Source organism: Cololabis saira, chromosome 3, assembly GCF_033807715.1.
Source record: "Cololabis saira isolate AMF1-May2022 chromosome 3, fColSai1.1, whole genome shotgun sequence".
In the NCBI taxonomy this organism is placed as follows: domain Eukaryota; kingdom Metazoa; phylum Chordata; class Actinopteri; order Beloniformes; family Belonidae; genus Cololabis; species Cololabis saira.
The window spans coordinates 49,739,962-49,754,439 of record NC_084589.1 but is presented as its reverse complement, the minus strand read 5'-3'; the positions used below and the strand labels follow the sequence as shown (position 1 = coordinate 49,754,439).

The 14,478-nt window shown below is 39.4% G+C and overlaps 1 protein-coding gene across 1 annotated transcript in view; it reads left to right on the top strand.

Moving 5' to 3' along the window:
• The window catches only part of LOC133440750 (zinc finger protein 585A-like), a 99,094-nt gene that overhangs the window by 34,703 nt on the left and 49,913 nt on the right, over positions 1–14,478 (top strand). Inside the window, exons 3-4 of the mRNA XM_061718066.1 lie at positions 1,516–1,935; positions 10,365–11,036. Of these exons, the coding sequence (XP_061574050.1) occupies positions 1,516–1,935; positions 10,365–11,036 (1,092 nt within the window). The remainder of the gene's footprint in view (positions 1–1,515; positions 1,936–10,364; positions 11,037–14,478) is intronic.

Genomic DNA, 14,478 nt, shown 5'->3' with positions numbered 1-14,478 from the left:
TCAGCGACTAACAGCAGCTGCTGTAGAAATATTGTCAGTGTTTGAAAAAAGCATCTTGGAGTATGAAGAAGAGCTCGACCGTCAGCGCAGACTGTTGGACCTCGCCTGGAAACCTGAAATCAGACTCCACAGAGTCGGTACGTAACCCTGGAAAGTTGAATGAATGAACACATGAGTATGACTCCTACAAGATTCCTTTGTTTCCAGTTAAAAGCCGTGGTGATGAAGCAAACCAACTCAATGGGAAACTCCCCAGCTCAAGCAGCTGCTGATGTGGGATTCGGAAACATCCCGAACTAACTTGTTGTTCTGTTTAGTTGGTGCTGCCTTTCATGCTCCATTCAGACTCTGGACCAGACTGGCATTTCACACTTTACACTTAATCCTTTATTCTGTAGAAAAGATGCAGATCACAGTGGTTCCGTGTAGATTTTTTTAGAGCAAATTCATAGTGTAATAATTTTTGAAGAAGAATATATAAAAAAAAAAAAAGCTTTGGATAAATCAAGAAAGATTCCCAAAGCGTATTCATTATTATTGATTGCAGTGTGAATTTTATCAACCAATGGAAATATAGCCATTTCTGTAGAATGATTTTTCCTAAATCCATATTGGTGTTTATACAGTATATTACAGTCCTGCAAATGTTTCATTATTCTGTTGTAGACCAATTTCTCCAGGATCTTTGAGAAACATGGGAGAACAGAAATGGGCCGGTAGTTTCTAAATACACTATGGTCTCCAGATTTGTAAGCAGGGACTACTTTGGCAATTTTGAGGTCATTGGGTATTATTCCAGTTTCTAGAGATTTGGTGAAAATATGGCCGCCTAATGGTCACACAGAGTAATGCACTTGTTTTCAAATAACTACATAGATGAAGGGGAAGACCGAAGGTTCAGGACAAACTTTAAACCTCACAAATACAACCAAACAATCAACACTGGGAAGCACTTTTCACTTGTTAAAATCCTGTCTTTTTGTCCCATTTTGTAATTCCAGAACTCCCACAAGAAAATGTTTGTAAGGTGGAGGAGGACGGGGTTTTCAGTGACCAGCACCTGGATAACCTGGAGAGGAGCTGCAGCCCGGACCAGGAGGAACCAGGGCATCCACAGACTCCAGAACTGGAGGAAGACTCCAGCGGTCAGGAGATGAAGCACGAGGACGTAGAGGTGGATGTCTCATTGGTCAATGTCGCTGATGTGAAAGTTGAAAATGGTGAACCAGGACCAAACTGTGGCCAGCTGCTGTTGCACACTTCTCCTGAAGCTCAAAACAAAGATGAGGAAGGAGCTGAAAGTTTACGCTCAGACTCCAGTAAAACTGCAGATCAGGAGCCAATGAGACGACACGGTGACCACGAAGATGCTGCTGTCCCGTCAGACAGCAACTGTAAACCAAAGCTGACCAGGACCCACACGGGGAAGAAGGCGTTTTCTTGCAGCACTTGCAGGAAAGAGTTCAGTAAAAGTCGTTATTTAATGGATCACATGAAGATCCACACTGGTGAAAGGCCGTACCTGTGCAACACCTGCGGAAAATCGTTTAGAAAACAATATACGCTCAAGAACCATAAAATGATCCACACGGGCGAGAAGCCGTACCTGTGCAACACCTGCGGAAAATCATTTAGAAACTCAGGAATGCTCAAGGACCATAAAATGATCCACATGGACGAGAAGCCCTACATCTGCAAAATATGTGGAAAAAGTTACAGGCAACGTACCACCCTGGTGGTTCACTCGAGGACCCACACCGGTGAAAGGCCGTACCTGTGCAACACCTGCGGAAAAACCTTTACTCTTTTATCGGATCTTAAACGGCACATAACCACGCACACGGGCGAGAAGCCCTACATCTGCAAAACATGTGGAAAAAGTTACAGGCTACGTTCTACCCTGGTGATTCACTTGAGGACCCACACCGGCGAAAGGCCGTACCTGTGCAACACCTGCAGCAAAACCTATACTAGATTATCAGATCTTAAACGCCACATAGACACCCACACGGGAGAGAAGCGTTATTTCTGCAAGACGTGCAACAAAGGTTTTAGCCGCAGAATTGATTTGCTGAGTCACATGAAAAATCACCCGGAGTAGAAGTCTGGTGACTCGTAACAAATGAAGCTCATGTTGTCGTCCTCCGGGGGCAGCTGTCCACTCCTGTCTGACCCACAGAAGAAGAACCCGCAGAAGTCCAACCACCACCTCCTGTGGCTGATGAGCCTAATCCCCTCCCCACAAGGGTTGCAGGTTCAACCCGGATTTATGCTTCTCCGTCAACTTGACGCAGAGGGAACGATGTGGTTGTGTACTTTTTTGCATTGAGTTTGTTTGAATCCTTGTTCCTTCTTAAAATTGTTATTTGTTGCTCTTGGTAACTTGCCGTCTCCACGGTGCAAATAAAGAGCTGTTAGTATGTGCTGAATTTTCTTTAAACGTTTATTTCGTTCATCTACAAAGTCTTTTTCTTCTTCACTTACATTCCCTTTGTAAAGTTAATCTGCAGCTCGATGTTGTTAAACTCTCTCCATCTACTCCGTTCTGAGGTTAGTCCAAGTTTTTACAACGTTCCTCTGAAAACATGAAGAAACTTCAGAGAAACGAGGACAAAAGAAGAAACGCAACCATCAACACGCCAGAAACAGAACAGCCAACCATCTGTCACCATTTTATAAACTTTAATATCTGCAGCATTAAACAAAAAACCTTGAAGATTTCAGAAGTCAGTGCAGTCAGATACGGTTTGCTTTTATTTCCCCTTTAAAATGTTTTTATTGATTTAGAAAACAAGAACATTTAGTTTGCAAATGAATGAGGAAATGAGTGTGATGTGGGATACACATCACGATACTTGAGTCACGATACAATACGATATTGCAGTATCCACATTTTGCGATATATTGTGATGTTATACATAGTTCCCTGAAAACTGTAAAAGGCTTTACGCTTTTTAAAATCTGAGCTGCGCGTACATCAAATTATCGTGTAATTCATCGGACAAACTAAATCAAAACAATGCAATTCAAATGATCCATGCTGTGTTATTGTAACTATATAAGCTAAAGTTACAAGATATTTATGTACGTTTTTCATATTATTTACATAATATGAAATTAACAATATTATTTAATCACATGTATAAAATAAAGTTATCTAAATTTACAACTCGTCTGACACATGATTTATTCTAAAGCTGATGTTGAGATCCGTGTTGAAGCTGCAGATCTGCAGGTTGGAGAGCAGGAAGAAGAGGGAGGATCATCGGGATCAGATTCCAGGAAGAGGACAGACTTTGGATTTAACCCTTTTATATCAGACATCCGTTTAGGAGTAAATGTCTTTTTACCTCAACTCATATTTAGTCAGAAATAATCATGAAAATGTAATTAAGTTTTCCTTTTAGATGGATGAATTATTGTATTGTTTATAATTCTGGAATATTACACTCTCCATATGTAGAAAGAGCAGCAGTGCCCCCTGGTGGTGAGTTATAAAAGCTCAACATAAACCCAAGAGTGAACAATCTATCGTAATAATAATAAAAACACAAATAAAAAAAGACTTCAGTGCATCAACAAGAGGAAAGTTGTCAGTGATGCAGATTATTGGTACAGCGTGATCAGAACAACCAGCATTTAGCTCAGAAAACAATGTGGAAAGAGAAATGTCATCAAATGAAGTTGAAAAGTGGAGATGCACTTTTGTCCTTTATCCTCAACTTCCTCAATCACGTCATTTTGATCCAGTTTGTTATTTCACTGGTCTTGGCTTCATCAAATGACACATCCAGGGACAGAAGCCGTGCATAGATGTTCATCCTGTCCAGGTGTTGGAAGGTGAAGTGAAGCCGAAGCCATCGCTTCATCCACTGATCTGTTGGCACGGTAGGAAAACTGATAGGAATCCACTGTGTCAGGAACCATGGAGTTGATGTGGGTTAAAAAAAGATGATCTGCTCTGTTGGTCTCTGGAGAAGGTTTAATGAAAATGTCTCTCCATGAATAAGGACTAAAAATAACGTAAAAGTTCAAGACAGACTAATTATCCACAATATTTAACCAATAACGATGAAGTCATTAATAATATGAATGAGGTGGTTAATCATTTTAACAGGTATTTTGTGAGTGTTGGACCAAAGCTGGCAGAAAAATGTGTGATCCTGGATCAGCTGATGGATGGAAGGAAACATTAATAAGTAGAAATCCAGATTCAATGTTTCTCACAGCTGTGGAGGAGAGAGAAATCATAGATATTGTAAGTAAATGTAAAAACAAGGTGTCAACTGACTGTGGTGATATGACAATAGTCAAAAAGGTTATTGATGGATTGTTAACTGACATACAGCTGTAATCAGTCACTCAGAACTGAGACATTTACAAAAAAAAATGAAAACTGCAAAAGTCATCGCACTGTACAGAACTGGAGACAGACACCAATTCACTAATTACAGGCCTGATTCTTTACTCCCAACATTTTCTAAGATCTTAGAAAAAGTATTTATTTACAGGTTGGACAAATGAATGCCAATCAAAAGGCCACGCCCCTAATTACGCATTAAACTTCTTGCTTTATATAATTCCAACCTGCCACAATACGAGGAAAAAGAGGCTTCAAACCCCTGCAGAAAACCTGTGGGTGATTCATGCATGAATGAACCGTCATTCTGAGTTTGGGGGTTAGTTTGGGATCTTTATTCCCTCTAGTGGTTAAATGTTGGAAACTGCAGCTTTAAATGTGTCTTGTATATCTATATATTTCACACCAAAATCAGTTTGATAGTTTGATCAGTTTGATATTTAAATATTTTAATGTCTCAAAGACTTACCATGTTTATTATTTTGAAGCCCATTGCAATAAAAGTTTCTTAACAACATAATTTTTTTTATGACAAATAATAAAGAACACATGAATTAAAAAATTCTTCTCTTTGCCACCTCCAAAACAGACAAACAGTTGTTGCGTCTCTCTCATAGAAGGTGCGCTCCTAAACCCGAATCGCGCAAACCCGAAGCGCATGATGAGATGAGGCCTCTCCTCCTCCTCCATTTGCACACATTGATTAAACCAAAACAAACTAAGCAAACGTAATTCATTTGGTAGATATAGTCCAGTTACTACAGAATAGCCTACAGTTCAGTTGGCCTAACGTTACACTCCCCGAAAAAGTGTGGGGTCTGACACATCCACAGCATTAATTATGCAGGGCAGGCTGCGAGAGTGTGGATGGGTTTTATTATAATTTACACATTCACCGGCTAGTTTGCAAAATAGCCGTTTTTCTACATTAACCGTAACATATATATACATACCAACAACCATTATTCATTGCATTATTACATTTGTGGGAAGTTATTACAACATTGAAAGTTGAAGATTTTCACTTCCCCACAAACGTAATAAATCTCTACAAACGTAATAGTTATTACATTTGTGGGAAATCGCGTGTTACGTTTGTAGTAGGCAGGGCTATTACGTTTGTGGGAAATGTATTACATTTGCAGGATTATTACATTAAAAGCTGCATATTTTTATTACGTTTGTGGTTTATTACGTTTGCGGGCAATATTACATTGGCGGGCGTTACAAGGCTGTGCGCATTTACGCACAAGGCACAGCACCAGTAACTTCATTAACACTGGATCGGGATCATCAGGATCTGATGGTAATTCATGTTCTTTGTTTTGCTACACACACCTACAGGTCAGCTGTTAAACACACACATTCTAGATGTATATGTTTATATGGTGAAATTATTTGTAATAAAGCAGCCCCTTATGTATGGATGAATCCTGAACTCCGCCCTGTTACTTTTATTTTTAAATCCGATAAGTCCACAACCCCACTTGATCTGATTGTCTACAGTCATGTCTGAATGTAGATTTCACCCTTAATATCATTCAGTATCACACAGGATTGAAGTTTGCGCGCAGTTTAATACACGCTTCCAAAAGACGGTATTTGCTCCACTATTTTTGCGTGTGGCAAATAGCGCTTGCCTTTCTGAGGCTTATTTGCATAGAAAGGGGGCAATTTTGCGCGGAATGTATGAATATTACCTCATTTGCATGCATGCAAATGGCACCGGCGCACCATGACACTATTTGCTTGGCAGCGCAGTTTGTGGAGCAATTCGCCCTTTGCGGGTGCTTTGTGAATTAGACGCTCTCTTTTTGTCTCATTTGCACCGGTTTAGCGGCCGCAAAAGCCGCGCAATCCTTTTGTGGATTTGGCCCTTACTGTGACTGCGAGAAGGAGCTATTCTATATTTAATGTCAAAGTCCGTGTGTGATAAATGTGATGAGTGTGATGTCACAGAGAATGTAGAGCATGTGATTCTTAAATGTGGCAAGTATGAGGTAGAAAGGAACGCTTTAAGAGACAGGATGTACGAGCTGGGACGGGAATGGAGTTTAGTAGGTTATTAGGGAGGAGTGAGGTGACGAGGGATTGTTATAAGGAAATCCTTGTCTTTCTTAAAGATGCAGGGATAGATAATAAGATTTAAATGTGATTATCTTATTTTATTTAGGTATTTCCTTTTTTCCCCTTTAAGTTAGACTGTAACCTGGTGTAATAATGATCCTGATGTTACACACTCCGGTACAGCAGGTGGCGGTAGAACCTAATAACGTTGGTTGTGATCCGCCATTAAACCTAGAGAAGAAGAAGGAGAGGACGGTTCTGTTGTTTCCTTTCTTTTTCCTCTTCAACAATGTCTAAGGTGAATCATCTGAGAGAGTTTATCGGTCAGCGACTAACAGCAGCTGCTGTAGAAATATTGTCAGTGTTTGAAAAAAGCATCTTGGAGTATGAAGAAGAGCTCGACCGTCAGCGCAGACTGTTGGACCTCGCCTGGAAACCTGAAATCAGACTCCACAGAGTCGGTACGTAACCCTGGAAAGTTGAATGAATGAACACATGAGTATGACTCCTACAAGATCCCTTTGTTTCCAGTTAAAAGCCGTGGTGATGAAGCAAACCAACTAAATGGGAAACTCCCCAGCTCAAGCAGCTGCTGATGTGGGATTCGGAAACATCCCGAACTAACTTGTTGTTCTGTTTACTTGGTGCTGCCTTTCATGCTCCATTCAGACTCTGGACCAGACTGATATTTCACACTTTATCAATGAATGAATGAATTTTTATTTCGAACATGTATATAAAAAATAAAAAATAAACAGTAACATCTTCATATTCACATATGTTGGAAAAAAGGAGTAGGAAGAAGTCTACACTTTTTCCTAGTTCCTACCCCTTTATAACTCTATGAATTTACATTATTGCTATTATTATATCTACACAATATCCATATAAATATAGTCTATATAAATACTATGTAAAACATGCCTATTACCACATAATTATCCATATAAGTATATAGAAAATATAAATATTACATGAATATTATATCAATATATAGAAAATACAAATATTTTATAAATGTATATAAATATACACTATATAACTACATATCCCTATAAATATATATATGCTACATACCTAATAAATATATAACATATGTTACATAATTATAACTATCCCTCTCAACATATAATATATACTACATAAATATCCACATAAATATCTAAACATATCTTAAGCAAGTATAATTTACCATTTTTCCCTATTTTATTTGTTTCTCACTCGTTACCCCATTTCCTCTTCCATATACCTGTTTATAAATCATTTTTTGTATCTCTTTTTAAACAGATTTATGTTAGTATCTTTTCATTTCCAGCTCCAAACTGTTCCACAGAGTCTCCACAGTTCCATATGCACATGCTGCACATTGTTGTTCCTGCTTTGTTTTCTTTATGTTTACTTTATTTCACAAAAAACAAGTTTACATATTATATATCTGAAACAGAACATAGAAATCACATTTCATGCCAGGGGGGATAAGAGTGGTGCTGCCTTTCATGGTCCATTCAGACTCTGGACCAGACTGGTATTTCAGACTTTAAACTTAATCCTTTATTTAGTAGAAAAGATGCAGATCACACTGGCTCTGTGTAGATTTTTTTTATTTTTATTCATTAATTCAGCACAGTATAAAAACAGAACAAGTAACATCCAAATGTAAAAGAGAGATTGGTAATGTGCTAGGCTGAATACATGATTGCAGTCTAAAAACAAAGACAAAGCAAATAAACAGCAGCATGAATAGAATACATGTTATCTACATGATTAAAGAAAAATATAACACATCTAGAAATATCATTAGGTAATCTGATCAATTAAATGTGTCCTGAGCTTACGTTTAAAATGATTGAATGAAGTAGAGGTAGACGAGATTGCTGTAGGTGTTCCATAACTGTATCTGATGGAGAACTGACACAAACCAGTACGGAACTTCAGGAGATTTAAATGATTAGCCTGTCTTGTATTAAAATGGTGCATATCACTGTTGTACTGAAAAAATCTTTACATGGCAAAGAAAATGAAACTGGCAGGAACAATACTTTGAAAATAAAATTGCAGGTTTGATATGTATTTAACTTAAAGTTGGGTAAAATATTGAGTTGTTTGAAAAGAGAGGCAGAATGAGCAGACCAATTACTGTGTGTGGCAATCCTGCACAATCTTTTTTGTAACATATGAAGTTTATGAAGATGTGTGTTGTAGGTAGCTCCCCAAATAATATTACAGTAAATGAGATATGGATATATCAAGCTATAATAAAGAGTTGGGAGACAATTTTCATTCACCAAACTACGGAATTTGCCAATAATACCAATAGATTTAGATATTTTTTACAGACATGGTTGATGTGGTTTTTCCAGCTTAAACTTTCATGGATAATTACACCAAGGAAGGTTGTTGATGTAACCTGGGTAAGCGGGTCATCTCCTATAGACAGACCGGTGTTAGATTTACAATATATTTTATTTTTTGATGCAAATATAATAAAATTTGATTTTTTATATTCAGTGATAGTTTGTTAATTTTAATTCAATTTTTATTTATATAGCGTCTAATACAACAGATGATGTCTCTAGAAGCTTTCCAGAGATCCAGAACATGAACATAAACATAAATGCCTTTTAAACCATTTTGAAATGTTTTGTAAATCATGGTTGGCCTTTCCCATTACAGATGAAAAATCATTATGTGGAATAAATATGTTTGTATCATCGGCAAAAAGTACAGGAAACAAGGAGGACAAGGCTGCGGCCAAATCATTTATATGAATCAAAAATAACAGGGGCCCTAGTATAGACCCCTGCGGAACCCCGCATTTTAAGGCGGCCCTCTCTGATGATTTACGGTCAATGATGACAAATTACTAACGGTTATGAATATAATTGAAAACCCACACACGAATGATTCCAGCAAATTCATAGTGTAGTAATTTTTGAAGAAGAATATCAAAATTAACTGTGTCAAAAGCTTTGGATAAATCAAGAAAGATTCCCAAAGCGTATTCATTATTATTGATTGCAGTGTGAATTTTATCAACCAATTGAATTATAGCCATTTCTGTAGAATGATTTTTCCTAAATCCATATTGGTGTTTATACAGTATATTACAGTCCTGCAAATGTTTCATCATTCTGTTATAGACCAATTTCTCCAGGATCTTTGAGAAGCCATTTCATTTCTAGAACAACAACTTTATTCTTCAACTGTCTCGATACCAACGCAGTAACACAAGAGTACAGTCACAGTGCCGCCTAATGGTCACACAGAGTAATGCACTTGTTTTCAAATAACTACATAGATGAAGGGGAAGACCGAAGATTCAGGACAAAGTTTAAACCTCACAAATACAACCAAACAATCAACACTGGGAAGCACTTTTGACTTGTTAAAATCCTATCTTTTTGTCCCTTTTTGTAATTCCAGAACTCCCACAAGAAAATGTTTGTAAGGTGGAGGAGGACGGGGTTTTCAGTGACCAGCACCTGGATAACCTGGAGAGGAGCTGCAGCCCGGACCAGGAGGAACCAGGGCATCCACAGACTACAGAACTGGAGGAAGACTCCAGCGGTCAGGAGATGAAACACGAGGACGTAGAGGTGGATGTCTCATTGGTCAATGTCGCTGTTGTGAAAATTGAAAATGGTGAACCAGGACCAAACTGTGGCCAGCTGCTGTTGCACACTTCTCCTGAAGCTCAAAACAAAGATGAGGAAGGGACTGAAAGTTTATGCTCAGACTCCAGTAAAACTGCAGATCCGGAGCTAATGAGACGACACAGTGACCACGAAGATGCTGCTGTCCCTTCAGACAGCAACTGTAAATCAAAGCTGACCAGGACCCACACTGGGAAGAAGGCGTTTTCTTGCAGCACTGGCAGGAAGGAGTTTAATAAACGTAGTATTTTAATGGATCACATGAAGATCCACACTGCCGAAAGGCCGTACCTGTGCAACACCTGCGGAAAATCGTTTAGACAATCATCAACATTCAACAAGCATAAAATGATCCACATGGGTGAGAAGCTCTACGTCTGCAAAACATGTGGAAAAAGTTACAGGCAAAATTCCAGCCTGGTGGTTCACTCGAGAATCCACACTGGTGAAAAGCCGTACCTGTGCAACACCTGCGACAAAACCTTTACTAATTTATCAGCTCTTAAGCGCCACATGACCACGCACACGGGCGAAAAGCCCTACATCTGCAAAACATGTGGAAAAGGTTACACAAAACGTTCCAACCTGGTGATTCACTCGAGGACCCACACTGGCGAAAGGCCGCACCTGTGCAACACCTGCGGAAAAACCTTTACTCAATCATCAATTCTTAAACGCCACATGACCACGCACACGGGCGAGAAGCCCTACATCTGCAAAACATGTGGAAAGAGTTACATGCAACTTTCCACCTTGGTGGTTCACTCGAGGATCCACAACGGTGAAAGGCCGTACCTGTGCAACACCTGCAACAAAACCTTTACTAATTCATCACATCTTAAACGCCACATAACCACACACTCGGGCAAGAAGCCCTACATCTGCAAAACATGTGGAAAAGGTTTCACGCAACGTTCCTGCCTGGTGATTCACTCGAGGATCCACACCGGTGAAAGGCCGTACCTGTGCAACACCTGCAGCAAAACCTTTACTACATTATCGGATCTTAAACGCCACATAGACACGCACACGGGTGAGAAGCGATATTTGTGCGAGATGTGCAACAAAGGTTTTAGCCGCAAAAGTATATTGCTGAATCACATGAAAAATCACCCGGAGGAGAAGTCTGGTGACTCGTGACAAATGAAGTTCATGTTGTCGTCCTCCGGGGGCAGATGTCCACTACTGTCTGACCCACAGAAGAAGAACCCGCAGAAGTCCAACCACCACCTCCTGTGGCTGATGATCCTAATCCCCTCCCCACAAGGGTTGCAGGTTCAACACAGATTTATGCTTCTCCGTCAACTTGACGCAGAGGGAACGATGTGGTGGTGTACTTTTTTTTAAAGTTCTGCATTGAGTTTGTTTGAATCCCTGTTCCTTCTTAAAATCGTATTATTTGTTGCTGTTGGTAACTTGCCGTCTCCCCGGTGCAAATAAAGAGCTGTTAGTGTGTGCTGAAGTTTCTTTAAACGTCACAGTTTATTTCGATAATCTACAAAGCCTCTCTCACACGTCCTTTTTCCCGATTGTTTCTTCTTCACTCACATTCTCTTTGTAAAGTTAATCTGCAGCTCCATGTTGTTAAATTCTCTCCATCTACTCCGTTCAGAGGTTATATATTGTGATGTTATACATAGTTCACTGAAAACTGTAAAAGGCTTTATACAGTTTAAAATCTGAGCTGCACATACATCAGATTATCGTGATAATTCATGGGACAAACTAAGTCAAAACAATGTTATTCAAATTATCCATGCTGTTATTGTAACTATAAATTACAACATATTTGTGTACGTTTTTCATATTATTTAAATATAAAATTAACAATATTATTGAATCACATGTATAAAATCAAGTTGTACTAGATTTACAACTCGTCTGACACATGATTTATTCTAAAGCTGATGTTGAGATCCGTGTTGAAGCTGCAGATCTGCAGGTTGGAGAGCAGGAAGAAGAGGGAGGATCATCGGGATCAGATTCCAGGAAGAGGACACACTTTGGATTGAACCCTTTTATATCAGACATCCGTTTAGAAGTAAATGTCTTTTTACCTCAACTCATATTTAGTCAGAAATAATCATGAAAATGTAATTAAGTTTTCATTTTAGATGGATAAATTATTTTATTGTTTGTAATTCTGGGATATTACACTCTCCATATATAGAAAGAGCAGCAGTGCCCCCTGGTGGTGAGTTATAAAAGCTCAGCATAAACCCAAGAGTGAACAATCTATCGTAATAATAATAAAAACACAAATAAAAAAAGACTTTAGTGCATCAACAAGAGGAAAGTTGTCCTTACACGCCCAAGGCACGTGTAAGGACAAATGATCAATGATCTCCCTCATTATTTGCAATATTTATTGAACCTTTAGTGGCAGCTATTAGACAAAATCCAAATATTAAAGGTGTACAATGCAAAATATTAGAGCACAAAATAAGTCTTTATGCGGATGACGTACTCCTCTTCCTCCAGAACTCACGATCTTCACTATCACAGACAATTGCACTTATAGAGGGATTTTCATCTCTGTCTGACTATTCTATTAATTGGTCTAAATCCACTGTTTTGTGTGTTAACTGCAATTTTAGGAATATAACTAATACTCAATTACAATCAGGGAACATTAGATATTTAGGCATAAACATATCCCCTAGGCTGTCAGAGTTAATAAAATTAAATCATGTTCAGCTTATAAAGAAAATAGAAGATGATCTTTCCAGATGGAGCTCTCTCCCCATTTCACTCATGGGTAGAATAGCCACCATTAAAATGATGGTTTTACCAAAAGTAAATTATTTTTTCTCAATGATACCATGCAAACCCCCTCTTTCCTGGTTTAAATCGTTGGACTCAGGTGTTTCAAAATTTCTGTGGAAAGATAAAACTCCACGTATTAGTTTAAAGACATTGCAAAAATCTAAAGAATATGGAGGTTTAGAGTTACCTAATTTTCAGTATTACTTCCTTGCCAATAAATTACAGTATGTTGTAAAATGGTCAAAAGATCATCCTTTAGATAGTCAATGGCTGGACTCAGGGCAAGTGTTTTGCAACGAACTAGAAATCTCAGAGTTACCATTTATTAGTCAAAGTATCAAACATCATCAATGTTTTAAAAGCATTAATATCAGCACAACTTTATCAGCTTGGTGGGAATTTCTTAAAGTAGCTAAAATTTCACCTTTTCCATGTGACCGTACACCCATATGGAACAACCCAGACATCGTGAAAAATGATAAAAAGGTGGTTAACTTCGTTCAATCGAGAGATCAAGGAATACGGTATTTACAGCACGTAATTGTAGGAGGACAGTTTGTACCTTTCAATTCACTTATTGTTCAATACGGAGTTAGCAGGAATACATTTTTAGAGTATCAATAACTTAAGGCCATAATAAATAAAACATACAAAATTAGTCAATTAAACTTACAACTTCCTGCTAAAATAATAGATTTATTGAATCTAAGTACTTCAAAGTTGTTATCAAAACTCTACAGGTTAGTGTCTAAACTGGACGATTCAGTCTCTCTCCCGATCTCTAAGTGGGAGGCGGATCTCTCTCTTAATACCGACCAGTTTTCTTGGTCACAAATATGCTTAAATACGTTTACTATGACTAAAAACCCAAACTTACAACTTATACAGTACAAAGTTCTTCATAGAATACACTTTACTGGACAAAGGATGTTCCAGATGGGCTTTGTCACCTCTAATATTTGTTCACAGTCCACAGAGAACACTCCTGATAATTATATCCATGCTTTATGGTTCTGTACACCGGGACAGAGGTTCTGGAAGGAGACTTGTGAGGATTTATCCACATGGATCAACTACAGAATCCCAGTGTGCCCCAAGGTATGTATATTAGGTCACCTGGGAGACATTGAAATAGAACCTATTGGGTCCGGGGACCAGGCCTCCCCTGACCGGGGGGTGCACAGGCGGGCGTGGCGGCGGGGGGCACCATTCCCAGGTGCCTATGTCTTATGTTGTCAGTATGAATGGGGGGATGTTGGACCGTTTCCCCCTCCGTCTGGGGGCTCCGGCGGCGCCGGGGGCGCCCGTGGAGGTACGGTGGGGCCCTGGCCTGGCTCGGAGGGCCGGCCCCCGTCTACTGGATGGCCGGTGGGGGAGCACGGGTGTCTTACCAGGGCCGGCTTTACTGGTCCTGCCTCCTGGCCTCGCAGGTGGTGGGTTGCCTCCCTCCTACTTCTCCCCTTTGTGGGTTTGCCGGTGGCCTGGGTTCCGGGCTATTCCGTGTCGGCCTCTGGTCTCGCGGGTGGAGGGGTCGCTCCCCCCCCTCCCCCACTATAGATACACTTCAGGTAGAGCTTTGTTTGGTTTATTACACACACAAACACACACACACACACACACACACACACACAC